This window comes from Macaca mulatta, chromosome 1, assembly GCF_049350105.2.
Source record: "Macaca mulatta isolate MMU2019108-1 chromosome 1, T2T-MMU8v2.0, whole genome shotgun sequence".
Lineage (NCBI taxonomy): Eukaryota > Metazoa > Chordata > Mammalia > Primates > Cercopithecidae > Macaca > Macaca mulatta.
The window spans coordinates 203,285,054-203,310,715 of NC_133406.1; the positions used below are offsets into that span (position 1 = coordinate 203,285,054).

Below are 25,662 nucleotides of genomic sequence, written 5' to 3' on the forward strand. Positions count from 1 at the left end.
AACAGGGAGGGCCTGAATGAACTAAGAAGGTGGCAAAAGGCGCAGGCACAAGCAAATGGATTCGCGAGCTCTTCCGGAGTCGAATCCACAGGGCTTGACCTGGTATCGCGTTTTACTCCGGGTGCAGAGTGAGGAAAACCGGGTTTCTGACGCAGGCAATTGCGGTGGATAGTGAAAGTCATTCACTGAAGTGGACTGAGGCGGGACGCACAGGAGACTCGGAGGCCTGAGGACGAGCTAGGCTTTGGACACGGTAGATTTGTGGCGTCTGTAAAGCCCGCGGCCAGCCGAGGGGCAGGAAACGGCGTAAAGGGCAGAGCAGAAGCCGACTCTCTGGACCTCTCCGAGAAGGATCGTCCAGAGTCCCGGCCGCAGAGCACCTCTGCGCGGCGCTGCACGCGTCTCCGGAAGCCGCGCGCGCAGGCGCAGTGCGGGGGGCGCCCCCTGGCGGCGCAGGGACCGCCCCCAACCTCGCGCCGCCGCCGCCCGCCTCAGCCCAACATGGCGATGCACAACAAGGCGGCGCCGCCGCAGATCCCGGACACCCGGCGGGAGCTGGCGGAGCTCGTGAAGCGGAAGCAGGAGTTGGCGGTGAGGGGCTAGGACCGGGGTTGCCCGGCATGGGGCTCCGCGCCCGCCCCGCCTCCAGGCCCCAAGCCCGGCTGCGCCAGGCCGTTCGTTACTCCGGGGGCGCGGCGCGGCGGGCTGTGTGCTCGGCGGCCTGAGGCCGGGTGCGCATTCTGCGGCCCGCCGGCGGTTCAGCTTCCCGGCTGTGCGAATCCGGAGCCGGGAGGGAGCTGGGAGCGCGGGAGGGGGAGGGGCAGCGGCAGCCGCAGGAGGGGGCGTGGAGGGAGGACGGTGCCGGGGCTCGGGACTCGGGGAGAGGGCGCTAGGAAGGGCGAGGCGGGCGAGTCCGTGATCTTTGCGGGGTGGGGGTGGGGTAGGAGGCTAGTGTGGGAGGGGGACCGAGTCACCCTGTCTGGACTTTGGAGGATGGTGGGGAGCGTGTTCTTTTTGGTACTAGTAGTAGATCCGTTGAATGGAGGCTTTTGATAGACAGGGTTGTGATGTGTTTGGGAATATCTAGAAGGTGACAGGCGAGGGAGAAGAACACATTCTGGAGAATTCGGAATTGTGACAGGCACCCAAGGCCCAATGCACCCTGGTGGCTAAGCTCTTCCTGCCCTCACGTCTCGGCTTGGGCACCCCGGAGGCCCCTCTCACCTGAAGCTGCCCTTCCAGGTTTCCATAGCAACTGGCAGCCCGGTGCCGGCGGCCTCTCTGAGCCTGCGGGGAGGGGAGCGAGTTGACGCTGAAAGGCTGCTCACCCTTCCCTCTCCTGGTAGCGATACCTTTTGTGCGTGGGAGTGGATATCGCACAAGTTCTGCGTTAGCCTGGGTTCTTGACTCCTGGTTTCCGTGAATCCTCTAAAGTATATGCAAAATTTCGCGTGTGTGTGTATTTTTCTGGGGACATGCTTTATACATTCAGAGGTCCATCACACCCAAAGGTCTAGACTGTCTTAGTCCTAAACGGCTGCTCCTCCCCATATCATCCATCTCTCCACAGGGTGATTTAGTGTGGACAAGCTTGCGTTTACAAATCTAATATCAGGATTTCATTTTGGTCAGACTTAAGTGTTTGCATTTAAAAGGCATTATTCATGTCCTTGTTTTTCATCTCTCAGGAAACACTGGCAAACTTGGAGCGACAGATCTATGCTTTTGAGGGAAGCTACCTGGAAGACACTCAGATGTATGGCAATATTATTCGTGGCTGGGATCGGTATCTGACCAACCAAAAGTGAGTGTCGAAAGCCTGTAGTGTTCCTATTGTGTTCCTATTGTGTGTGTTTGTAGGACTGTAGGCTCTTAGTAGCAAGTTTGCTAGAGGCAGTAGTAAAGTGGTGGTGTGGTCTGGACTTGAACTCTTGGACTCTGGCTCAGGCACTGCCTCACTGAATAATCTTAGACAAAGCTCACATCTGTAAAATAGCAAAAGTTGGGCCTTTGGCACAGGGTTGTGTGAGGCTTAAATACAGCATATAACAATATCTTTATACAACATCACTCTATTAAATTTTTTACACATTTTAATCAGTCGTGAGTTCTACCCTCACAGTATTTTTCTTTTCTTTTTTTCTTTTTCCTCCTGAGTAGCTGGGATTACAGGCGCATGCCACCATGGCTGGCTAATTTTTTTATTTTTAGTAGAGACGAGGTTTCTCCATGTTGGCCCAGCTGGTCTTGAACTCCTGACCTCAGGTGATCTGCTGCCTTGGCCTCCCAAAGTGCTGGGATTATAGGTGTGAGCCACCATGCCTGGCCACTTTTCTTTTTTCTAAGAGACAGGGTCTCATGCTGTTGTCCAGGCTGGAGTGCAGTAGCACAATCTTAGCTCACTGCAGCCTCAAACTCCCGGGCTGAAATGATCCTCCCACCTCAGCCTCTCAATTAGCTGGGACTACAGGCACACAATACTGCACCTGACTAATTAAAAACATTTTTTTTTTTTGTAGAAGTGGGGTCTCACTTTGTTGCCCAGGCAGGCCTGGAACTCCTGGTTTCAAGCAGTCCTCCTGCCTCAGGTTCTCAAAGTGTTGGAATTAAAGGGGTGAGCCACCACGCCCAACTGACCCTCACAATTTTTGCCATACCTGTGTGCCAGCTGTACCACTGCTTGCTTAGTAATATTTTTAAAAAATTTCTAAACTTTTGGATTATCTTCAAGTTATAGAAAAATGGGAAGAATAGTATATGAACACTTGATACTGTCCTACCTGTATTCAGATTGTTAATGTGTTGTGACATTTGCTTTCTCTTACTCTCTATAATATTAATATAAGCACACACCTATATTTACATTTCACGTTTTTAAATTGTGAAATAATTATAGATTCATAGGGAGTTGGCAGAATGGTCTTTTGTAGTCTTCATCTAGTTTTCCCCAATAGGTGTTTTTTTTTTTTTTTTTTTTTTTTTTTTTTGAGACGGAGTCTCACGCTGTTTCCCAGGCTGGAGTGCAGTGGCGCGATCTCGGCTCACTGCAAGCTCCGCCTCCCGGGTTCCCGCCATTCTCCTGCCTCAGCCTCCTGAGTAGCTGGGACTACAGGCACCCGCCACCGCGCCTGGCTAATTTTTTGTATTTTTAGTAGAGACGGGGTTTCACTGTGGTCTCGATCTCCTGACCTTGTGATCCGCCCGCCTCGGCCTCCCAAAGTGCTGGGATTACAGGCTTGAGCCACCGCGCCCGGCCAATAGGTGTGTTTTATATAACTCTAATACAGTATCAAAGCCAGGAAATTGACGTTGGTACAATGTATATATATAGTTCTATGTCACTTTATCTTGTGTGTAGATTCATGTGACCACAATCAAGTTACTTCAGGAACTATTCCATTACCACAAAGATCTTCCTCATGCCACTCCTTTGTAGTTATATCTCCCTGTCCCCCTACCTTTTTTTCCTACTTAACTGTTTGAAAGTTAGATGCAGATATACTGACACTTTGCACTTAAATGTGTCAATAATTATCTCCTGAGTATAAGGACATTTCTCCTACCTAACCAGTTATTATACCTAGAAAATCAGTACTACATTAATAGTATATAATACATAGTCTTTATTAAAATTTCCTCAGTTGTCCCAAAAAATTCTTGCTGATTTGTTTTGATCCAGGATTCAGTAAGCATTCATGCATTGCATTTGGCTGTTATGTCTTAAGATTGAAGAGAGTCACCCTTTTCGTGGTGGTTGTGGTGATATTCATGACATTGCCTTGTAGAATATCGCAGTTTCCTGAGATTTTTTGAGGGCAAAACTCATGACTAATTAAAAGGATCCTGAAAGATCCTTTAAACATTTTTGCAAAAATGTTACATAGGCAATTGGTGTATCTTTTGTTATCTATCTCTCGTTTACCAGGAGGCACATAATGTCACGTTGTCTTATTATTTGGTGCTGTTAAGTTTGACCATATGATTTATCTGCTATAAAAGTTCGTTTTTTCCCATTGTGTTAACAAGTAATTTTGGATGTTATGCTTTGAGACATTATGAAAATACTGCTTCCTCTAAATTTGTATTCAGTTGTTTAGTGTACACCGTTGATTCTTATCTGAATCCATTAGTACACTGGAAGTTGTAAAATGGTGATTCTCTAATTTTATTATTCCCTTTATTACTGGCATTCTGAGAAAGAGTCTTCCTTTTTTGACTTCTTTTCTTTCATTCTCCCACATTTGTCCCAACTGTGGTCAGAGGGAGCCTCTTCAAGCTGGCTTGTTTGTCGTTTTGACGTGACCCTATTATTTTTGGAGCACTCCATTGCTTTCTGGCCTAAAAGATGTCCCATACTTACCTTGTGCATTTTTTGTCCCAGACCTGGTATCAGCCATTCCTCTAAGGAACCCTGGTTCCTACTTTAAATTTGAGAATTAAGTTTATTTAAGAGACACTTCATATCACTAATCTGTTCTCGACTTTTTAAATAATAAGCGTTAAAATAAATACATATTGGCCGGGCACAGTGGCTCACGCCTGTAATCCCAGCACTTTGGGAGGCTGAGGCGGGTGGATCACCTGAGGTTGGGAGTTCAAGACCAGCCTGACCAACGTGGAGAAACTCTGTCTCTACTAAAAATACCAAATTAGCCAGGTGTGGTGGTGCATGCCTGTAATCCCAGCTACTCGGGAGGCTGAGGCAGGAGAATCGCTTGAACCCGGGAGGCGGAGGTTGCAGTGAGCCGAGCTTGCATCATTACAGTTCCGCCTGGGCAACAAGAGCGAAACTCCGTCTCAAAAAAATATATAAATAAATAAATAAGGTAAAATAGATACATATTAAAATGAAAATGTGGCCAGGCACAGTGGCTCACACCTGTAATCCCAGCACTTTGGAAGACCAAGGTGGGTGTATCACTTGAGATCTGGAGTTTGAGACCAGCCTGGCCAACATGGTGAAACCTTGTCTCTACTAAAAATACAAAAAGTAGGCATGGTGGGGTGCACCTGTAGTCCCAGCTACTTCAGAGGCTGAGGCAGGAGAATCACTTGAACCCAGAAGGTGGAGATTGCGGTGACCCAGGATCGCGCCACTGCACTCCAGTCTGGGAGACAGAGTGAGACTCTCTCAAAAAAAAAAGGCTAGGTGTGGTGGCTTACGCCTGTAATCCCAGCACTTTGGTAGGCTGAGGTGGGCAGATCATGAGGTCAGGAGTTTAAGACCAGCCTGGCCAACTTGGTGAAATCCCATCTCTACTAAAGATACAAAAGAAAAAATTAGCTGGGTGTGGTGGTGCGTGCCTGTATTCCCAGACTACTCTGGAGGCTGAGGCAGGAGAATTGCTTGAACCTGGGAGGCGGAGGTTGTGGTGAGCCGAGATTGTCCATTGTACTGCAGCCTGGGTGACAGGGTGAGACTCCGTCTCGGAAACAAAAAAAAAAAATAGACTGGGCGTGGTGGTTCATGCCTGTAATCCCAGCATTTTAGGAGGCCGATGTGGGTGAATCACCTGAGGTCAGGAGTTCGAGACCAGCCTGGCCAATGTGGCAAAACCCCATCTCTACTGAAAATACAAAAACTTGCTGGGCATGGTGGCGGGCACCTGTAATCCTGGCTACTTGGGAGGCTGAGGCAGGAGAATCGCTTCAACCCGGGAGACAGAGGATGCAATGAGCTGGGATTCTGCCATTGCATTCCAGTGTGGGTAACAGAGCAAGACTCCGTCTCAATAAATAAATAAATAAATAAATAAATAAATTTAAAAAACATGTGAAGCAGCTAAATCTCATGTCCCACAGTGGGCCATGTACCATATATTGGAAAACATTGCTTTCTATGTTCAGCATAAAGGTCGTTTGGGCCAATTTAAGTGATATGGAGGCTTTCTGTGGTGAACATGAGTCCTGGGGCATTCCCAGCTTGAGCCATAGACATAGCTTGGTGCTCATGATGAGTTTCTTCTGTGTGTTTTAGAAACTCCAATAGCAAAAATGATCGAAGGAACCGGAAGTTTAAGGAAGCTGAGCGGCTCTTCAGTAAATCCTCAGTTACCTCAGCAGCTGTAAGTAGTGGTGGTGGGGAAATCTTTCTTTGGCCTGTTGTTGGGGAATGTGTTTTCTCTTTCTCTTCCTCTGGGAGTGTTCTTCTGAGGTCTGTGGTCACTTTTCTAGTAACTGGTGGCTTTTCTTTTAGGCAGTAAGTGCATTGGCAGGAGTTCAAGACCAGCTCATTGAAAAGAGTAAGTTTATGTTTTTAAGTTTCTCATCAGTTTATTTTTAAGCTACCATCGCCCTTATATTTAATTCATCCAATTATGTATCTGAGAACTGCATTTCTTATGCTCTTCCCTCTTCCCCCTAGAAGTTTAAAAACTTTTAGGGTATCCTTAATCATGTTTTTCTCCACTCCCCCACCCAGACAAGGTCTCACTCTATAGCCCAAGCTGGAGTACAGTGGCATGATCATAGTTCACTGCAACCTCAAACTCCTAGGCTCAAGCAATCCTCCTGCCTCAGCCTCCCAAGTAGCTAGGACCACAGGCATCCGCCACCACACCTGGCTAATTTTTAAATTTTTTGAAGAGATAGGGTCTCACTATGTTGCCCAGGCTAGTCTATAATTCCTGGCATCAAATAATCCTCCCACTTCAGCCTCCCAAAATGGAGTACAGGCATGAGCCACCATGTGTGAGCAATCATATTTTTTCCTTTTGAGGAAGAAGTTACTCTTCTTGCCTCTTCTGTTGCATAAAGATTGGCTTTAGTATCTCAAAGGGACAAAGATATATTTTCATTCCTGATAAATCTTATAAATTCTTAGGGAATTAAAGTTAAAACAATAACTTTTATGGAAAATTTCAAATATGTCTTATAAATCTCCATGTACCCAATTTAATAATTCTTAGAAAATGTTCATCTTGGCCTGGTGCAGTGGCTCACACCTGTAATCCCAGCACTTTGGAATGGAGAGGTGGGAGGATTGCTTGAGCCCACAAGTTCAAGACCAGCTTAGTCAACAAAGCAAGACTCTGTCTCTACAAAAAATTAAAAAATTAGCCAGGCTTAGTGGCATGTGCCTGTAGTCCCAGCTATTAGAGAGGATGAGGTAAGAGGATTGCTTTAGCCCAGGAAGTTGAGGCTGCAGTGAGCCATGATCATGTCACTGTTCTAGCCTGGGTGACAAAGTGAGACCATGTCAAAAAATAAATAAATTAATTAAATAAATGCTCATCCCATAAATAGAATGTACCTGTATGTTCTTAAATATAAAATGGATAATAGTGCTATTTACTTTGTAAACGAATTATATCTTATTTTTTATACATAAACCATACAGTCTAATTTCCAGTGATGGGTTATAGATTTGTGCATTTATCTTTCTGAGTCAGACTCAGTGTAACTGTACTGGATGTTCTGTCTCTGTATTTCATCACCTTGAAATACGACCTGTTCTCGGTATTACTATGTACTTCTTTCAGAAGGTATATCTCGTTGTTGGATCTAGTTCTTTTTGCATTGGTGCAATGATATGAGGAAAAGGGATTTTAGTAGTTTGGGAATTAGAAGTATTTACTTATTATCTCTATGTACAGATTTCTTTTTTTTTTTTTTTCTTTTTTGAGACGGAGCCTTGCTCTGTCACCCAGGCTGGAGTGCAGTGGCCGGATCTCAGCTCACTGCAAGCTCCGCGTACAGATTTCTAAATCTGTTGCTATGCCCTTAACCTCTTTCCTGGCTTTACTCCTGCATTTCCTTTTTTTTTTCTGAAACAGAATCTCGCTCTGTTGCCCAGGCTGGAGTGCAGTGGCACGAGTGGCATGATCTTGACTCACTGCAACCTCCGCCTCCTGGGGGCCTCCCAAAGTGCTGGGATTACAGGTGTGAGCCACTCTGCCTGGCCTGAATCCTGCATTTCTTTCTAGACATTTCCACTCATATTCACTCAAACATTTGATCTAAAACAGAATTGTTCTATTTCCTTCAAAATTTGTCTTCACAGATTTTTTGTGATGATACTCTGTAGACGTCTTTGATTCCTTTCTGCCAGCCTCATCAATTATACCAAGTCCTTTTGATTTTTCTATGACTCTCCACTAAATCTTACTTCTTTTTAATTAATGCCACTCTAGAATGTAGAGCTATATTACATTTTTTGTGGAGGAACAAAACTGGTTAAGGGACACCCTGCACCTCACTCCTATGAGTTGAGATGGAATGATATCTTAGTTTTCTTTTCTTTTTTTTTTTTTTTGGAGACGGAGTTTTGCTCTTGTCACCCACGCTGGAGTGCAATGGTATGATCTTGGCTCACTGCCACCTCCACCTCCCAGGTTCAAGCAATTCTCCTGCCTCAGCCTCCCGTATAGCTGGGATTACAGGTGTGCATCACCATGCCCAACTAATTTTTGTATTATTAGTAGAGATGTGGTCTCACCATGTTGACCAGGCTGATCTTGAACTCCTGACCTCAGGTGATCCACCTGCCTTGGCCTCCCAAAGTGCTGGGATTACAGGCGTGAGCCACCAGGTCCAGCCCTGACTTAGTTTTCACAAGAGCCTGTAATCCTGCCCTGGCTTAGGTGATCATTCAGTATATGGCTGTTTACCTGTCTGCCTGCAAGAATAGCTGCACCCAAGTACTTGTCAGGAAAAGACTCAAAAGTTACTGCTTTCAGAAGCTTGACTAAGACAAACACTTATGTACTAAAGATTTTTGGCTGAGCACAGTGGCTGGCTTATACCTTTGGGAAGCCGGTAGTCCCAGCTACTCAGGAGGCTGAGGTGGGAGGATTGCTTGAACCCAGGAGTTTGAGCCTGTAGTGAGCCATGACACTCCAGTCTGAGTGACAGAGCAAGACCTTGTCAAAACAAAACAAAAACCTAAAAAAGCTGGCGAGGTGGCTCACACTTAAAATCCCAGCACTTTGGGAGGCCGAGGTGAGAGGGTGAGCTCAGGAGTTCGAGATCAAACTAGGGAACATAGTGAGACCCTATCTCTACCAAAAACAAAACAAAACAAAATTAGCTGGATGTGGTGTCACACACCTGTAGTCTCAATGACTCAGGAAGCTGAGGGAGAAGGATCACTTGAACCCAGGAGGTCAAGGCTGCAGTGACTGTGCCACTGCACTGCGCTCTAGCCTGGGTGACAGTAAGAACCTATCTCAAAAAAATAAAAATTAAAAAAAAGTCCAATTTATGTATTTTTCTTTTGTTACATTTGTTTTTGTGGTCATATCTGAGAAACCATTGCCTAACCCAGTGGCATCTAAATTTTTTTTTTTTTTTTTTGAGATGGAGTCTTGTTCTATTGCCCAGGCTGGGGTACAGTGACGTGATCTCAGCTCATCACAACCTCCACCTCCTGGGTTCAAGTGATTCTCTTGCCTCAGCCTCTCGAATAGCTGGGATGACAGGCGTGTGCCACCATGCCCAGCTAATTTTTGTTCTCTCCTATTTTTAGGAGAGAAGAGGTTTCACTCTGTTGGCCAGGCTGGTCTTGAACTCCTGACCTCGTGATCCTCCTGCCTCGGCCTCCCAAAGTGCTAGGATTACAGGCGTGAGCCACTGCGCCCGTCCTGGCATCTGAAATTTTTAGTTTTAGCTCTTACATTTGTGTCTGTGATCCATTTTGAGTTAATTTTTTTGTATGGTGTGAGATGGGGGTACAACTTCATTCTTTTGCATGTGAATATCTGGTTGTTCCAGCACCATTTGTTGAAAAGACTTTTCTTTCTTCATTGAATCGTCTTGTCATCCTTGTTGAAAATCAGTTGACTGTAAATATAAGGGTTCATCCTGGGACTCGGAATTCTAGTCCCTTGATTTATATGTTTATGCCAGTACCACACAGTGTTGATTACTGCAGCTTTGTGTAGCATGTTGTTTTTTTAGTGTGAAATCAGTTTTCTTGAACATCAGAAGGGGAGGATTGGTCAGTATGCTTTTTGTATAATAGCTTCATAGCTCTAGGCAGGGATGTCCAATATTTTGGTTTCTCTGGGCCACATTGGAAGAATTGTCTAGGGCCACACATAAAATATACTAACATTTACTATAGCTGATGAGCTAAAAACAAAAAATCACCAAAAAAATCTCATAATGTTTTAAGAAAGTTTACAAATTTGTGTTGGACCACATTCAAAGCTGTCCTGGGCTGCATGTGGCCCATGGTCCTTGGTGGGACAAGCTTGCTCTAGAGTTTCCTTTTCTGTTGTTTTCCTAAAATGTGTTCAAAAATAGGGTTTCATGATTTCTGAGATTTGGCTATTTCTCTCTTCTTCTGCTTTTCTGGAACTGTTTCCTTTACTTCTTGTACCCATATGCTACTCAATTTAAAATCTCTTCCTAGCAGATTATAATGTAAAGACCATAGGAAGAAGAAAACTGGGCCAGATGTGGTGGCTCACACCTATAATCCCAGAACTTTGGGAACCTGAGGCTGGCGGATCACTTGAAGTCAGGAGTTTGAGACCAGCCTGGCCAACATTTCAAAACCCCGTCTTTGCTAAAAAGACAAAAGTGAGCCGGGCATGGTGGTGGGTTCCTATAATCCCAGCTACTCAGAAGGCTGAGGCAGGGGAACCATTTGAACTGGGAAGGTGGAGATGGCAGTGAGCTGAGATCGCGCCACTGCACTCCAGCCTGGGTGCAACACAGCGAGACTGTGTCTCAAAAAAAAGAAAACTGGTCCCTTGGTTCTGCTACCACATGACCTTTTTTGGCAAGTTTTAGAAATTGATAATGTGTGTGTATATATGTGTGTGTGTGTGTATGTGTGTGTATATATATATATACATTTTTTTTGTTTTTTGTTTTTTGAGACGGAGTCTTGCTTTTGCTGCCCATGCTGGAGTGCAGTGGCGCCATCTTGGCTCACTGCAACCTCCACCTCCTGGGTTCAAGTGATTCTCCTGTCTCAGCCTCCCGAGTAGCTGAGATTATAGGTGCCCACCACCACGCCTGGCTAATTTTTTGTATTTTTAGTAGAGGTGGGGTTTCACCATGTTGGCCAGGCTGGTCTTGAACTCCTGACCTCAGGTGATCCAGCTGCCTCGGTCTTCCAGAGTGCTGGGATTACAGACATGAGCCACCGTGCTCGGCCAGGTAATGTATATATTTAGGATCCTTCAACAGTTGAGTAAAGTGAAAGTCTTCCCTCACTCATCCTCACCTATTAAGATTTTAAAGAAATTCCTTTCAGGAAAAACAAGTATATATATAAATGAAATACAAATATAACTGTATTAGTCTGTTTTCACACTGCTCTAAAGAAATAGCTGAGACTGGGTAATTTATAAAGGAAAGATGTTTAATTGACCCACAGTTCTACATGGCTGGGGAGGCCTCAGGAAACTTACCATCATGGTGGAAGGCGAAGGGGAAGCAAGCACCTTCTTCACAAGGCAGTAGGAGAGAGAATGCGCATGAAGGAGGAGCCTCTAAACATTTTTAAAACCATCAGTTCTTGTGAGAACTCCCTCACTATCACAGGAATAGCATGGGGAAAACCAACTCATGATCCAGTCACCTCCCACCAAGTCTCTCCCTCAACATGTGGGGATTACAATTTGAGATGAGATTTAGGTGGGGACACAGAGCCAAACCATACTGATAACTATATATATATATATTTTTTGAGATGGAGTCTTGCTCTGTCACCCAGAGCAACATTGCAGTGGCACAATCTCGGCTCATGCAATCTCTGCTTCCCGGGTTCAAGCAATTCTCTCTGCCTCAGCCTCCTGAATAGCTGGGACGACAGGTGCCTGCCACCACACCTGGTTAATTTTTGTGTTAGTAGAGATGGGGTTTTGCTATGCTGACCAGGCTGGTCTTGAACTCCTGACCTCAGGTGATCCACCCACCTCGGCCTCCCAAAGTGCTGGGATTACGGGCATGAGCCACTGCATGCAGCATTTTTGTTTTTATTTTTTTTTAAGAGACAGAGTCTTGCTCTGTTGCCCAGGCTAGAGTGCATTGCAGTGGTAAGATCGTAGCTCACTGCAGGCTCAAACTCACGGGCACCTCAGCCTCCTGAATAGCTGAGACTACAGATATGTGCTGCCATGTCTGGCTAATTTTTAATTTTTGTTTTTATAGAGATGAGAGTCTGGCTGTGTTGTCTAAACTGGTCTTGAACACTTGGCCTCAAGCCATCCGCCTGCTTCAGCCTCCCAGAGCACTGGGATTACAGGCATGAGATACTGTGCCTGATCTATAAATATATATATATTTATACAAGTTGTTATTGAGCTTGCTTTTATTTATTTAATATAATCTACAGTGATGTTTTAAAATTGAGGACATGTGTCAGCTGAATATTACTGCATTTTAAAAATATTCTTGGCAGAGTATGTGGCTCATGCCTGTAATCTCAGCAGTTTGGGAGGTTGAAGCAGGAGGATTGCTTGAGCCCAGGAGTTCGAGACCAGCCTGGGCAACATAGTGAGACTCCATCTTAAAACAAATAAAATTATCCAAGTGTGGTGGCATGTGCCAGTAGTTCCAGCTACTGGGGAGGCTGAGATGGGAGGATAATTTGAACCCAGGAGTTTGAGGCTGCCATGAGCTGTGATCACACCAGTTCATACCAGTGCACTCTAGCCTAGGTGACAGAGTGAGACCTTGTCTCAAAATACAATAAAATAAAATAAAACTTAGCAGGGCTGGGTGTAGTGGCTCATGCCTGTAATGTCAGCACTTTGGAAGGCAGATCTCTTGAGCCCAGGAGTGCAAGACCAGCCTGGGCAACATGGTGAAACCCCATCTCTGCAAAAAATAGAAAAATTAGCTGGGCTTATGCATATGGGCACCTGCAGTCCCAGCTATGTGGGAGGCTGAGGTATAAAGATCACCTGAGCCCAGGAAGTAAAGGCTGCTGTGAACGGAAATTCCGCCACTGCACTCCAGCCTAGGTGACAGAGTGAGACCCTATCTCAAAAAAAAAAAAAAAAAAAAAAAAAAAGACTTATCAGGTTCAAGTTCAACAGATCTTAAAGGTTAAACAAACAAAAAACAAAATGGAAAACTTAGAGTAATTCAGGAATGGGCTGTCTTCTGCCTCTTTGGCCTTTTTTTTTTTTTTTTTTTTAATAAAAAGACAGGATCCCCGTATGGTTTGGGGAAGAAACCAGGGCCAGCTATAGGCACTTTTTCCAAGATCATCCCTCACTTCCCTGGAGTCCTATCTGATGCTTTATGTATAATTATTAATCCCATTAGTGTATTCTGTGGTTAAATAACCTTTATGCAGTGAGGTTATCCTGGCTGTATGTTCCTGTCTCCCAACTGCCCTTAGAGATGTTGTCTCTGGTTACATTGTTTCAGATTACATGCTTTTTCAGGACCTGTGGTAACTTTGATCCTTTGTGTGTCTCTTCTCTGTCAACATGTATCTTCTCTGTCAATTAGAGGATGGGGAATGGTTTTTTCCTATTAGTGTTCATGTTGATGGACGGATTGCCTGAGGAGTACTGATGATGCATTTGGAAACTTGTGTTTTATTTCCTCCAGGGGAGCCAGGAAGTGGGACGGAAAGTGACACTTCTCCAGACTTCCACAATCAGGAAAACGAGCCCAGCCAGGAGGACCCTGAGGATCTGGATGGATCTGTGCAGGGAGTGAAACCTCAGAAGGCTGCTTCCTCTACTTCCTCAGGGAGTCACCACAGCAGCCATAAAAAGCGAAAGAATAAAAACCGGCACAGGTCAGTGGCAGGAATCCCACCCCCTGCAGCTCCCATGACCATTGCTGTGAAGGGAATTGCCTAGAATAAAAACTCTTTAGGATTGTTGCAGACCCTTTCTGTTGCTGATGGCAAGAAAGTGCTTAGGTCCAAGTGAATGGGCTAATTTGCTCAAAGGGAGGAATTGGTGGGCATTAGAGTAACGTTCAAGGAAGACTCCCGGGCATCCTTCTCACTGTTTCTAGTGTAGAATAGTTTTATTCCATAAAAACCTTGTTTCATATGGTGAATATGGAATAATTTTAGAAGAGAAAAAGAAATAAAAATGGAATCTGTGTAATAGTATTTGAAAAATGCCACTAGTACTTTTTGGGAAGCTGTAAAGTGGGCTAAAGTCTTCTGCTGGTAATCCTGATCTTTGCCTACTCTTGTTTCTTTGTGGATGGAGAGAACTGATTTGACATGCCTTTTTTTCTCTTTAAATACAAGTTTTTTTTTTTTTTATTGCTTGTGATTTTTCTGTTTCTGTATTTCTCAGCAATATGCTGACTTCAGATACTGGAGGAACAGTATAAAGCCTGTAAAATATGAGAGTGTCTTCATAGGTAAAGTGTAATGTTGGTGCACTGTGTTTTTTTTGCGGTACATAATGAGATAGGAATGACGTCAGTGGACAGAGAGGCCAGGTATCACCCAGAGAGGGTTTCAGCATTCACTCTGCCTGGGGTTTGTATGATAATGCTGGGGTTTGTTAACTCAGATAATTGGAAATTATGCAGCTTGACCTAAAGAGTATAAGGCACAGTTTCTAGAGTAAGGAGTTTTGCTGGCCTCAAGCCTTCCGGGAGTAATGGAGACCCTATACATACCTGTTTCCATGCCTCCTAGAAGTTTCAAAGCCAGGGCAAGATTCCTCAGTCTAGAAACTGTACCTTTGTTCTACTTCTCCTGGAAGACTGCATGCTGAGCAGGTGAAAGGGGGCAATGCAGGGAATGGGTGGCATTCCCTGTCCTCCAGTTTGCTTCTGTATTTGCTTTACAAATCTGTAGTGTATTCCTTCATGCACCCAAGGTATTAAACTTGTTAGTTTCATGGATATGACAGTGCCTGGGGATGACATAGAATTAACTGTACCTGATTTGAACCTCCTTGGTTTGCATCAGCTGGTTCTTCAATTATTTTAAGAGTTTTTCTTGTTGATGGTAATGGTGTTTTCTAGACTGCAGAAATAGTATTTCATTCAAATAATGACTGAGGACTGCTGCTTAACATTTTTCTGCAAACCAGAAGTCACCATCCTAATTGCATAACTGTAGTAAGAAATAGCAAAAATTGCATATCTATTTCTTTATATATTTTTGAAAGGCTGTAGGTTATTTGACCAGCTGTAATAGACTGGTGCTAGCTTATCATGAATAAGAGAGAAATACATTCTTAAAAATTTTTTTAAATTGTCAAGTTAATTAAATGTCATGCTCTGTGTTGCTTTTTTTTTTTTTTTTTTTTTTTTTGAGACGGAGTCTCGCTTTACCGCCCAGGCTGGAGTGCAGTGGCCGGATCTCAGCTCACTGCAAGCTCCGCCTCCCGGGTTTACGCCATTCTCCTGCCTCAGCCTCCCGAGCAGTTGGGACTACAGGCGCCTGCCACCGCGCCCGGCTAGTTTTTTGTATTTTTTTAGTAGAGACGGGGTTTCACCGTGTTAGCCAGGATGGTCTCGATCTCCTGACCTTGTGATCCGCCCGTCTCGGCCTCCCAAAGTGCTGGGACTACAGGCTTGAGCCACCGCGCCCGGCCTCTGTGTTGCTTTTATTAAATTTACTCCAGTGTCATTTATTGTTATTTTTATTTTTTTTTTTGAGACGGAGTCTTGCTCTGTCACCCAGGCTAGAGTGCAGTGGCGTGATCTCAGCTCCCTGCAACCTCCGCTTCCTGGGTTCAAACGATTCTCCTGCCTCAGCCTCCTGAGTAGTTGGGAATACAGATGTGCACCACTGTGCCCAGCTAATTTTTGTATTTTTAGTAGAGACACATTTCACTGTGTTGGCGTGAACTCCTGGCCTCGGGTGATCTACCTGCCTTGGCCTCCCAAAGTGCTAGGATTACAGGATGAGCCACTGTGCCTGGCCTAGTGTCATTTCAAAGTAGTGATTATTTTCTTATTTCATAGTGTCTAGAGTAGGGAGGAAACTCTTTGAAAGTTTCTGGGAGTTTTTTCCATTACTGATTATTAATAGACTCTCTAGATAGCTGTTTATTTCAGGTAGTTCTTCCTTCATTTCCATTAATGACATTATTAGCTGATGACTGATAAAAAGGAGTTAAAGAGGTGCTGAACTTTGCTTTCTTCTTGCAGGTTTCTAGCACATTTCCATAGGAGTAATACTTCTTCCTATCCTAGGAGACATCTCTTTCCAGAAAAATAGTGGTAGTTGTAAAGATCTTTGATATTAGTTACTGCTTCACAAATAGTGTTTTCTGTTTGGAAAGCAGAATCCTGCTTTTTATTGCTGTCCTTTTGTCTTCCCTCTGATTTAATATCTGGCTGATCTCCCTTGGCCATAGGCACTCATCTGCCCCAAGAAAGGACAGTGAAGCTGATTTGCTTCCTTTCTAGGGAAGCAAAATTCAGTGTGCCTGAATGGCACATGAGTGGTCAGTTAAGGCTCTCGGACTCCTGCCATCTTTAGTCAGGAATTGTGTCTGCTCCAAGTCCCTTACCATGGCTGACTGATATCTCAGTAGGGCTGGCAGATTGGGGTGGGGACAGAGCATGGTGTCTATGTACATTGTTAAGTTTGTACCCAGTATAGTACATGTTTCTCCTCCAGTGTGCCATACCCCATATAGTGAGATGAGTCAATAATAAATTATTTCAGCAGATGTTTCAGTACTTACTGTGTGCCAGACACTAGTTAGTGGTGAGCAAAGCAAAGTGGAAATAAATATGGCACTTAAGCAAAAGGAAATAACTTTTCAATTTGCCCTCTTCAGGAATATGAAATTCTTTTTTTTCTTGAAACAAGGTCTTGCTGTATTGCCCAGGCTGGAGTGTAAAGTGAAACTACTTTGTGAGAGATATTGACATTAAGCTTTCTTCCAGCTTTACTCTTGTAAACATTGTCTAGGAGGAGAATGTAGCCATTTGCATATTGTTTTAGGACCTAAATGTAGCCATTTGCATATTGTTTTAGGACCTAAATGTAGCCATTTGCGTATTGTTTTAGTCTGGAAGGTGTTGGAGCCAGCGAAGCAGCAGGTGTCATGCTTCAGGTTGATGTTTGCTTTGGAGGCCTGCCCATACCATGGCCTGCTAGCGATGATGGCACAAAATGGTCTCCTCCTCTGTACTGCTCCCTCCAGATCCCTGAGACTCAGGTGTTTGTGGATGGCAGCTTTCCCTTGTTTTAACAGGGGTGCTGCAGGCCGGGTGCAATGGCTCATGCTGGTAATCCCAGCACTTTGGGAGTCCGAGGCAGATGGATCACCTGAGGTCAGGAGTTCAAGACCAGCTTGGCCAACATGACGAAACCCTGTCTCTACTAAAAATACAACAATTAGCTGGACTTGATGGCAGGCGCCTGTAATCCCAGCTACTAGGGAGGCTGAGGCAGTAGAATCACTTGAACCCAGAAGGCGGAGGTTACAGTGAGCCAAGATTGCGCCCTTGCACTCCAGCCTGGGTGACAAGAGCAAAACTCTGTCTAAAAGAAAAGGGGGTGCTGCAGACTTTTGTGTTTCTCGATTGTAGCCCTGATGTAGATAGTTAATTGCCATCACCTACTTAGGTGGCAGAACAATACTGTTCTTCATTTTCTGGAACAAGGTTCCACCACTCAAGTTTATTCATTCAACTTTGGGCTTGTAGGATGAACACTGTAGAAAAGGAGCATGGTGTTCCCTGAACATGTTTAGAACATAGAACTTGAGGGAGGCTGAGGCAGGAGAATGGCGTGAACCCGGGAGGCGGAGCTTGCAGTGAGCCGAGATTGCGTCACTGCATTCCAGCCTGGGTGACAGAGCAAGACTCCATCTCAAAAAACAATGACAACAATAACAAAAACAAACCAACCACATAACTTGAGTAAAAAGTTGTAAAATGTTTTCCTTTTTCAAAGTTTAGACTGTGTTGTAGTTTTTTATTTTAGTGAAAGTATATTATGCTGAGTTGTTAGTACTGTCTTCAAAGTGCCTTTCGTTATATAACTAAACCTTTCTTTCTCTGTTTCTCTAATGCCCTAATTATATTTATCAGTACAATTAAATATTTTAAAAGTTCTAACTCCGAATTTGGCAGCTAATAAAAGGGCTCCAGGTGTCTGTAGTTTTCTAATGAAATAACTTTTTCTTTCATAGTCTAGTCTTCTGATATGAAATCCACTGAAGGAAGGGAATCTCCTGACCACAAAATCTTTGGTGCTTTGATGTTTGAAACTTTGTTGCTTAAGATTCTTAAAGCTGATTTTGTTTCTACAATTCTTGCTAGGGTGGCTAATCGACTAATTTGTTCAATTAGTATATTAATTTCTATTGCTTTCTTCCTTTCAAATGCTGCCCCTCAGCCCGTCTGGCATGTTTGATTATGACTTTGAGTAAGTTTGATTTGAATTAGTATTTGTGCTGTGTTGTTTAGTGTGTAGACACCAGTATGCCTTTTTGAGACCTTTCTAACCCATAGTTTATCTGTTTAATTGTAGGTATGTATATTAGGTTAGGCTGGGAAGTTTTTTTTAAAAACAGAAAAACGTGATGGAGGTAACATTTTATTTAATCACTTAAGCAAAATTAAGTAAACTTCACTTTTATGCATTTTAATTTCTTTTAAAATAGATAACCTTTAACTCATATTTAAATTGATTTTCTGGCTTTGCTTCATAAGGAGAATAATAGCTTAAGATCTGATACTTTGCTTTGGAAAGATTTAAAAATTGAAATTCATTTAATTTATTTTGCGTTTCATGTCCAGAAATACAAACTCCTAGTCTCTTTCCTGTTGTTAATCACCATGTGTCTCAGTAATTTTCAGTGATATAGTTACAGAACTAACACATTAACATAGAGCATGCCCTCTTAATTCAATCTCTTTAACATGTAGTTCTGGAATTGTTTTAACATTATATGGCTTTTGTAGCTGCTGTATACATTTCTTTTTAGAGTCATCTAAGTTTGCCTTAGGGCAAAAATGTGTGCTCATAATTTTTAATACTTGCTTGATAATATCTGGGTAAACAACTAAATATGACATAGTCTAATGAAGAATGTGGATTTTTCTTAACCAAATAGTCTTTGTTATAGCTTATGCCCTATGCAGTAGCTGATTGTGGGACCCATTTCCTGTAAATTAAAATGGAAATATCTTTTATCTTTTCTGTCACAGGATTGATCTGAAGTTAAACAAAAAACCACGAGCTGTAAGTATCAGCCAGACCACTTCAGAGAGGCTGGCAATTTTGTAGATGATTAGGAAAATGTATTTGTCTTCAGAGATTGAGTGTTCCCAACCTGGAGTCATAACTCTTGATTTAAAGTCTGGGGTATCCATCTGGATATACTTCAACTTTTAGGTGTAATTTTTTTTTTGAGAGACAGTTTCTTGCTCTGTCACCTAGACTACAGTGCAGTATCATCACGATCAAAGCTCACTGTGGCCTTGACCTCCTGTGCTTGGCTTCCTGAGTAGCTGGGAGTACAGGTCCATGCCACCTCGCCTGGCTAATTTTTGTACTTTTTGTAGATATGGGGTTTCGCCATGATGCCCAGTCTGGAACTCCTGGACTTAAGCAATCCTCCTACCCCAGCCTTCCAAAGTGTTGGGATTACAGGTGTGAGCCAGCGTGCCTGGCCTGTAGTTTTGTATTTTAAGGAGAGAAAGAGGTCACATACTTTTTTTTTTTTTTTTGAGACAGAGTCTCGCTCTGTCGCTCAGGCTGGAGTGCAGTGCAATCTTGGGTCACTGCAATCTCTGCCTCCTAGGTTCAAGTGATTCTCCTGCTTCAGCCTCCTGAGTAGCTGGGATTACAGGTGTATGCCACCATGCCCAGCTAATTTTTGTATTTTAGTAGAGATGAGGTTTCTCCATGTTGGCTATGCTGGTCTTGAACTCCTGACCTCGTGATCCGCCCACCTCAGCCTCCTGAAGTGCTGGGATTACAGGTGTGAGCCACCGCATCTGGCCAGTCACATACATTTTTGATGATGAAATTTCCCTTTAATTAAATGATAAATTGTTAATACTAGCTCTTTTTTTTTTGGACTAGTGAGTTCAGATGCTCTAATAAGAGCAGAATTGATGTTTCAATCCCTTTATGGACTCAGAAGGCAGACCATTTTCAGATGTGAAGTATTGTACATCATATTTGGAATACAATCTTTTTTTTAGTGTGTGTGTGTGTGTGTGAGAGACAGGGTCTGGCTCTGTCACCCAAGCCAGAGTGCAATGGTGCGATCTTGGCTCACTGTATCCTCTGCCTCCCAGGCTCAAGCCATCCTCCCACCTCAGACTCCCAGGTAGCTGGGACCACAGGCATGAGCCACCACACCTGGCTAATTTTTATATTTTTTGTAGAGATATGGTCTTAATTTGTTACCCAGGCTGGTCTCGAGCTCCTGACCTCAAGTGATCTGCCCGCCTGGGACTCCCTAAGTCGTGCTGGGATTACAGGCCTGAGCCACCACACCTGGCCTGAAATATAATCTTTTTTTTTTTTTTTTTGGGAGACAGAGTTTCACTCTTGTTGCCCAGTCTGTAGTGCAATGGCATGGTCTTTGCTCACTGCAACCGCCGCCTTCCAGATTCAAGCGATTCTCCTGCCTCAGCCTCCTGAGGCAGGAATTACAGGCGCCCACCACCACGTCCCGCCAATATTTTGTGTTTTTAGTAGAGACGGGGTTTCACGATGCTGGCCAGGCTGGTCTCGAACTCCTGACCTCGTGATCCGCCCACCTCGGCCTCCCAAAGTGCTGAGATGACAGGTGTGAGCCACCACACCCAGCCTAAAATAGAATCTTTAGCTATGGAGCAATCTCCTGGCAGAGTTGTTAATGAGATATTTTTTTCCCTTAGGGTCAAACAACTGTTCTGCTGAGAGTAAGTTGGGACTTTTGTTTTTCTCTCTTTAGGACTATTAGAAGACACGTTAGTGCAGAAGCTTCCAGGCTGTAGAGCCCTGCTTCTTCCCTTCTCTGACCTCACAAAGATAAACATCGTTCACCTGAGTTCGTGGCCATCCACCTCTGCTCTCCCAGACCCAGTGCCTGTGACTTTGAGTAGTTTGTTCTAAATGTGGTGACAAACAAGTCATTTCTGTAAGACATTGGATCTTACTTTATGTCATTTTTAGTAACAGAACTGCAGGAAGATCAAGACAATGTTATAATCCCAGCAAGTTGCTAACTGTGCGTTTCTCCCTTCTTAGAATGAATGTCTCCCCCCAAACTGGCTGGCACCAGCTTCATCTGTGATACCCATCAAGAAATGTTCTCTGGTTTTGTTTTATGCTGAAAGTAGAACACAAGTCACATTTCAGATGGAGGCTGTAAATATCTGGCATTTTCTTATATTGTTTTATGTGTTCTTGTTTTTCTCGTCGTTTTTATCTTATTTTCTTTGGGGTTTTTTTGTAATGCCTTGTACAGCTCATACCTTCCTGCTGACATATCTGATCATCTTTTTCATGCAGTTGCCGATATTCATAACTGAAAATAATCTGGTTTATCATAAGTGAAATGGGAAACTTGGCTCTGTTTTTTTGCAAGGAGAGGTAAAGAGTGTTTATTTAGTAATTACCTATCTTAAATCTTTCTGAGTTGGTAGCAGATTCGTGTTCAAGGAGCAGGAAAAATGGAAAAACATAAGTTTAAATCAATTCTTTTAAAATAGCTATTTTTATTCTTTTGTATAAATAAAATTTCACAGGCTTCAAATTCTCATGCTTTACTTTTAAACCCAAGATTGTTTTTTCACTTATTTATTCATATCATGCCTTATGGAAATTTCTTTTTCTGTATTTTCTGTCTTTGCTGGTATTCACCTGATTAAATATTGCTCTAAAAATCACCATGGCATATGGAAAGTCTCAAAATTATACCAAAAGTGATAACTTATGTCATTCTTAAGTGGAGTGAAGGATAGCATCAGTGAGAGCCAGTGTTGCCCAGCAGGTCTCCCTTTCTTGGAGGGCTTGATGGGCTGAGGAATTTGCTAGTAATTGTTACCTGCCTCTAGTGCTGTGGTGAATTTGAGACAGGGTCTGGCTGCACATTGGAATCACCTGAGAAGCTTTAAAATACTCATGCCTGGATCCCATCCCCAGAGACTTAGGGTACAGCCTAGTTATTGGGAATTTCTTTAAAAGAGTTCCTGGGATTCTGATGAGAAGCCGGGTTGAGAACCACTACATTAGAAGACTGAATGGTTTAATTTAAGTCCTATGTTATGAATTGGTCTAAGGGATAAGATTTGGGGTCTAACCTTTCCTTTGACTCTAGTTAGTCATAGTCCTTGACTTATGCCTATATCTTTGTAAGAAACAGTATGTTTCATTTGTGATAATATTGGTAGGACCGAATATGGATGGCATCTACTGTAAAACAAGTCTACCTTGTCAGATGTGCAAAAGCTTTCAGTCTTGTTTTCAAATACACTTTTGTGTGTGTGTTTTTATTTTATTTTATTTTATTTTTTTAAACTCTGGCTATTTAGATGTCTTTGGCTGTGTCTTTGGTAGCAGAACTCCAATGTCAGGATTTTTAAGGAAATAGTTTCTTATATTTAGATTAGTCCTTAAAAAAAAAATCCTAGAAGCATTCTATATTTTTTGTCTGTTGGTCTCCTTTACTGGAAGGGAGGAGTGGGATGCCTGCAGTTTCCTTCCTTTTGAGGAAAGCACACAGCAGATCTTAAAATATTTTTGACTCTTACAGGTTGAGATTGCTAGAGATGGAATAGTACTGCTCTGTTGCACCACTGCACTCCAGCAGCCTGGGCGACAGAGCGAGACTCCGTCTCAAAAAAAAAAAAAAAAAAAAAAAAAAAGAATAGTACTGCTCTTAAAAAGATTATTCACGTATTTATGAAGCTGCAGTGCGATGCCTACAGTTTCCTTCCCTCTGAGGAAAGCACACAGCAGACCTTAAAATATTTTTGACTCTCATAGTTTGACATTGTTAGAGATAGAATGGTACTGCTCTTAAAAAGATTATTTATGTATTTTATTCATTTATTTATTTATTGACAGGATCTCGCTCTGTTTCCCAGGCTGGAGTGCAGTGGCCTGATCAAAGTTCACTGCAGCCTCGAACTTCTGGGCTCAAGCCATCTTCCTGCTTTAGCCTCCCTAGTACCTGGGACTAAAGGTGCATGTCACCATGCCCAGCTAATTTAAAACATTTTTATTTTGTTTTTTTATTCTTTTTTTTTTTTTTTGAGACGTAGTCTAGCTCGGTCGCCCAGGCTGGAGTGCAGTGGCCAGATCTCAGCTCACTGCAAGCTCCGCCTCCCGGGTTTACGCCATTCTCCTGCCTCAGCCTCCCGAGTAGCTGGGACTACAGGCGCCTGCCACCTCGCCCGGCTAGTTTTTTGTATTTTTTAGTAGAGACGGGGTTTCACCGTGTTAGCCAGGATGGTCTCGATCTCCTGACCTCGTGATCCGCCCGTCTCGGCCTCCCAAAGTGCTGGGATTACAGGCTTGAGCCACCGCGCCCGGCCAACATTTTTATTTTGTAACGATGGGTTCTTGCTATGTTGCCCAGGCTGGTCTCAGACTTCTGGCCTCAAGCAGTCCTCCTGCCTTGGCCTCCCAAAGTGCTGGGATTATAGGCATCAAGTGATTCTCCTGCCTCAGCCTCCCCAGTAGCTGGGACTACAGGCATGCGCCACCATGCCCATCTAAGTTTTGTAGTTTTAGTAGAGACGGGGTTTTGCCATGATGGGCAGGCTGGTCTTGAACTCCTGACCTCAGGTGATCCACCCACCTCAGCCTCCCAAAGTGCTGGGATTACAGGCGTGAACCATGGCATCTGACAATATAGAGTATTCTTGACATCTTGACCTGTGCAGTAAATAAGGTAATTAAAATGAATGATAAATAGTCTAAGCTTGAAAGTTAAAGAGCCTAAGCTTGAAACACTCTGTGACTTAGTTTTTGCATTTATTCTGTCTTCTGTGCCCCCCCCGAGCCTTACTCCAAATTAATGAGGCATTATTTTATTTATTTATTTTTTTGAGATGGAGTCTCGCTCTGTCATCCAGGCTAGAGTGCAGTGGCACGATTTTGGCTCACTGCAACCTCCGCCTCCCGGGTTCAAGCGATTCTTCCGCCTCAACTTCTCGAGTAGCGGGGACTACAGGCACGAGCTACCATGCCCAGCTAATTTTTGTATTTGTAATAGAGACGGGGTTTCACCATATTGGCCAGGCTGGTCTCGAACTCCTGAGCTCGTAATCCACCTGCCTCGGCCTCCCAAAGTGCTGGGATTACAGGCATGAGCCACCGCACCCAGCCCAATGAGGCATTATTGCTTAAAAAATTCACATCAAGCTGGGTGTGGTGATATGCACCTTTAGTCCCAGCTGCTTGGGAGGCTGAGAGGCTGCAGGATTGCTTGAAGCCAGGAGTTCAAGGCTACAGTGCGCTACGATCATGCCTGTGAATGGCCACTTAACTACAGCCTGAGTAGCATAGCAAGACACTGTCTCTAAAAAAAACAGAAAATTGACATCTGAAACCCTGACTACAGGAGCACTATACTGGTTTATGTGAAGTGTGGGGAGAGAGCAGGATTGTACTTCTTTGTACACATTTGCTTCTCCCAGGATAGTGTCATAGTGCCTAGGGAGGTGATGTGTGTGTCAGATACAGTGATAGTGAAAAGAAGGGATTGGAATTTTCATACCTGTGTCTGTCTAAATGAGCATTATCATGTCTGAATTGTCTAAGTGATAAGCTTCATGATTTGAAACAGTTTTCACTTTGAAAAATTGCTTCTATTGATTAAAAGTTGTCACCACTGAAGTCGGCTGTGGTGGAGTCGATGCTGATTCTCACTTAGGGCAGTGGCCTCCAAGGGGAAGAGGGTGCACAGGATGGCTGGGTTGGGGTGGGAAGAAAAGATTAGGCCTTTGGTTTATATTCACTTTCAGGCTCAGCCTTATTTAGTTTTTCACTTTGAATGTATTATATATATACATCAGTATTAGTTCATTAGTACATGTAGGTCATTAATTTATAAATAAAAGGTTGAACCACAAGAAACTGCTGATAATCGTTTTTGATCTGTAAAAGTGGCAGTTATCATAGTTTAACAGCGTATACATGTTGGGGATGTATATGCTTCGAGTTTTTACCGTTTGTGTACAGAAAATAAACTTTGGAGACCCCTAGCCCCCTCCTCAGCTCCCAACCCCCACCCTGATAACTTATTTCTATATCCTAGGTGTGGGGATGGGAAGATTTTAAAGTATCTTATTAATTTGAATACATGTGTCTTAGTCTGTTTGAGCTGCTATAACAAAAACATAAACTAAATGGCTTATAAACAACAAACATTTCTTACAGTTCTGGAGACTAGGAAGTCCAAGATCAAGGCACCAGCAATAGCCAGTGTCTGGTGAAGGTGTGCTTTCTGGTTCACAGATGGTGCCTTCTAGCTGTGTCCTCACATGGTGGAAGGAGAACAAGCTCCTTCAGGCCTCTTTTTGAAAACATTTTTGAGACGTGGTCTCACTTTGTTGCCCAGGCTAGGGTCCAGGGGCACAATCACAGCTCACTGCAGACTCAACTTCCCAGGCTCAAGTGACCCTCTCACCTCCACCTCTCAGTTAGCTGGGATTACAGTCTGTGTCACCACACCTGGCTAGCTTTTTTTTTTTTTTAATGTTTTGTAGGCAGGGTCTTGGTATGTTGCCCAGGCTGGTTTTGAACTCCTGGGCTCAAGTGACCCTCCTTGCCTTGGCCTCCCAAAGTGCCGGGATTCT

General features: G+C 43.6%; 1 protein-coding gene across 3 annotated transcripts; it reads left to right on the forward strand.

The window, feature by feature from the left end:
• The first annotated feature begins 480 nt into the window (after positions 1 to 480).
• Positions 481 to 22,330, forward strand: MEAF6 (MYST/Esa1 associated factor 6). Of its 3 annotated transcripts, none has more exon segments than NM_001266268.1 (8): positions 481 to 591; positions 1,689 to 1,804; positions 5,978 to 6,065; positions 6,197 to 6,242; positions 13,519 to 13,711; positions 18,251 to 18,280; positions 19,066 to 19,099; positions 20,808 to 22,324. In NM_001266268.1, coding segments are annotated over 8 exon segments (606 nt in total). In that variant the 5' UTR covers positions 481 to 501; the 3' UTR covers positions 20,817 to 22,324.
• Positions 22,331 to 25,662: the final 3,332 nt, after the last annotated feature.